This window comes from Plasmodium reichenowi, chromosome 14, assembly GCF_001601855.1.
Source record: "Plasmodium reichenowi strain SY57 chromosome 14, whole genome shotgun sequence".
Lineage (NCBI taxonomy): Eukaryota > Apicomplexa > Aconoidasida > Haemosporida > Plasmodiidae > Plasmodium > Plasmodium reichenowi.
This window is the reverse complement of record NC_033659.1, coordinates 1,112,157-1,113,336: the sequence shown is the minus strand read 5'-3', so window position 1 is coordinate 1,113,336 and position 1,180 is coordinate 1,112,157. Positions and strand designations below refer to the sequence as shown.

Here is a 1,180-nt window from a genome sequence, read left to right as displayed (position 1 = left end):
TTTTTATTTTTAAAAATTTTAAAAAATTTATAATTTTTTTATAATAATTTTAAAAAAAATAAAAAAATAAATAAAAAATTAAAAATTTAAAAAATAATAATTTTTAATATAAAAAAAAAAAAAAAAAATATTTTTTTTTTTTTTTTTTTTTTTTGTTATACTTTAAAAATAATTAAGGACAATTTAATATAACAAATTAAATTTAATAATAATTTTATAGGATTATTCTATAAAAAAAAAAAAAAAAAAAAGGGGACATAAAAATTTAGTGTTCTCAAAATTTAAAGTGTGTTATATAAATATTCTATGTGTTGTATATTTAATAAAGTGTAAAGAAGGTGCTCATTATTTATTTTTTTTTTTTTTTTATTTTTATTTTACATATATTATAATTTTTATAAAATAATTAATAATAAATAAAATCATTGTTATTGTAATTTAACTATATATTAAATAAAACAATATGATATTATATTATATTATATTATTATTTTCTATCATCATGTTATATATAAATATGATAAATATATCATGTCTATTATATATATATATATATATATATCCATGTTTATGATAAATAAAACGTAGTTACCTTCTTATATACTTCAAATTATCGAAGAAATATTTATTTCCCCATATTGTACTTTTATAGTAAACATATTTATAATAGTGTACGTACAAATTTTTTTACGTACATTTAATCATATACATATATATATATATATATATATATTTTATATGATCTTAAAAAAATATATTTTAAAAGTTTAATATTTAATTATTATAATTATATATCTATAATTTAATAATTTATTATTTTAATTTTGTATTATCGAAATAAAAAATAAAAATTCCAGGTCTTTAATATTTAAATAATATATTATTAAATAAAAAATATCTTTTCAGGTATATAATTTATAAATAAATCTAAATTGTTTGCATAAAAAAAATATATATATATATATATATATATATATATATATATGTAATAATAAATACTTCAATTATTTTATCCTTTCAATATCTTTTCTAGATCTTGTAAAAATTGTCTTCTTTCCAAATATGTTTTCTCCTAATTTTTTTTTTTTTTGTTTTGTTTTCTCACAAATTAAAAGCGGTTGTTTTTTCTTATAGATAAAAAAAAAAAAAAAAAAAAAAAAAAAAAAAAAAAAAAAAAAAA

At 11.3% G+C, this 1,180-nt stretch overlaps 1 protein-coding gene across 1 annotated transcript in view; it reads left to right on the top strand.

Annotated features, from left to right (window-relative positions):
* Nucleotides 1-1,062: 1,062 nt before the first annotated feature.
* PRSY57_1428600 (CPW-WPC family protein) overlaps nucleotides 1,063-1,180 on the top strand; it is a gene marked incomplete at both ends in the record, with an annotated part of 2,620 nt that continues 2,502 nt past the window's right edge. Inside the window, one exon of the mRNA XM_020115310.1 lies at nucleotides 1,063-1,117. Within this exon, the coding sequence (XP_019969968.1) occupies nucleotides 1,063-1,117 (55 nt within the window).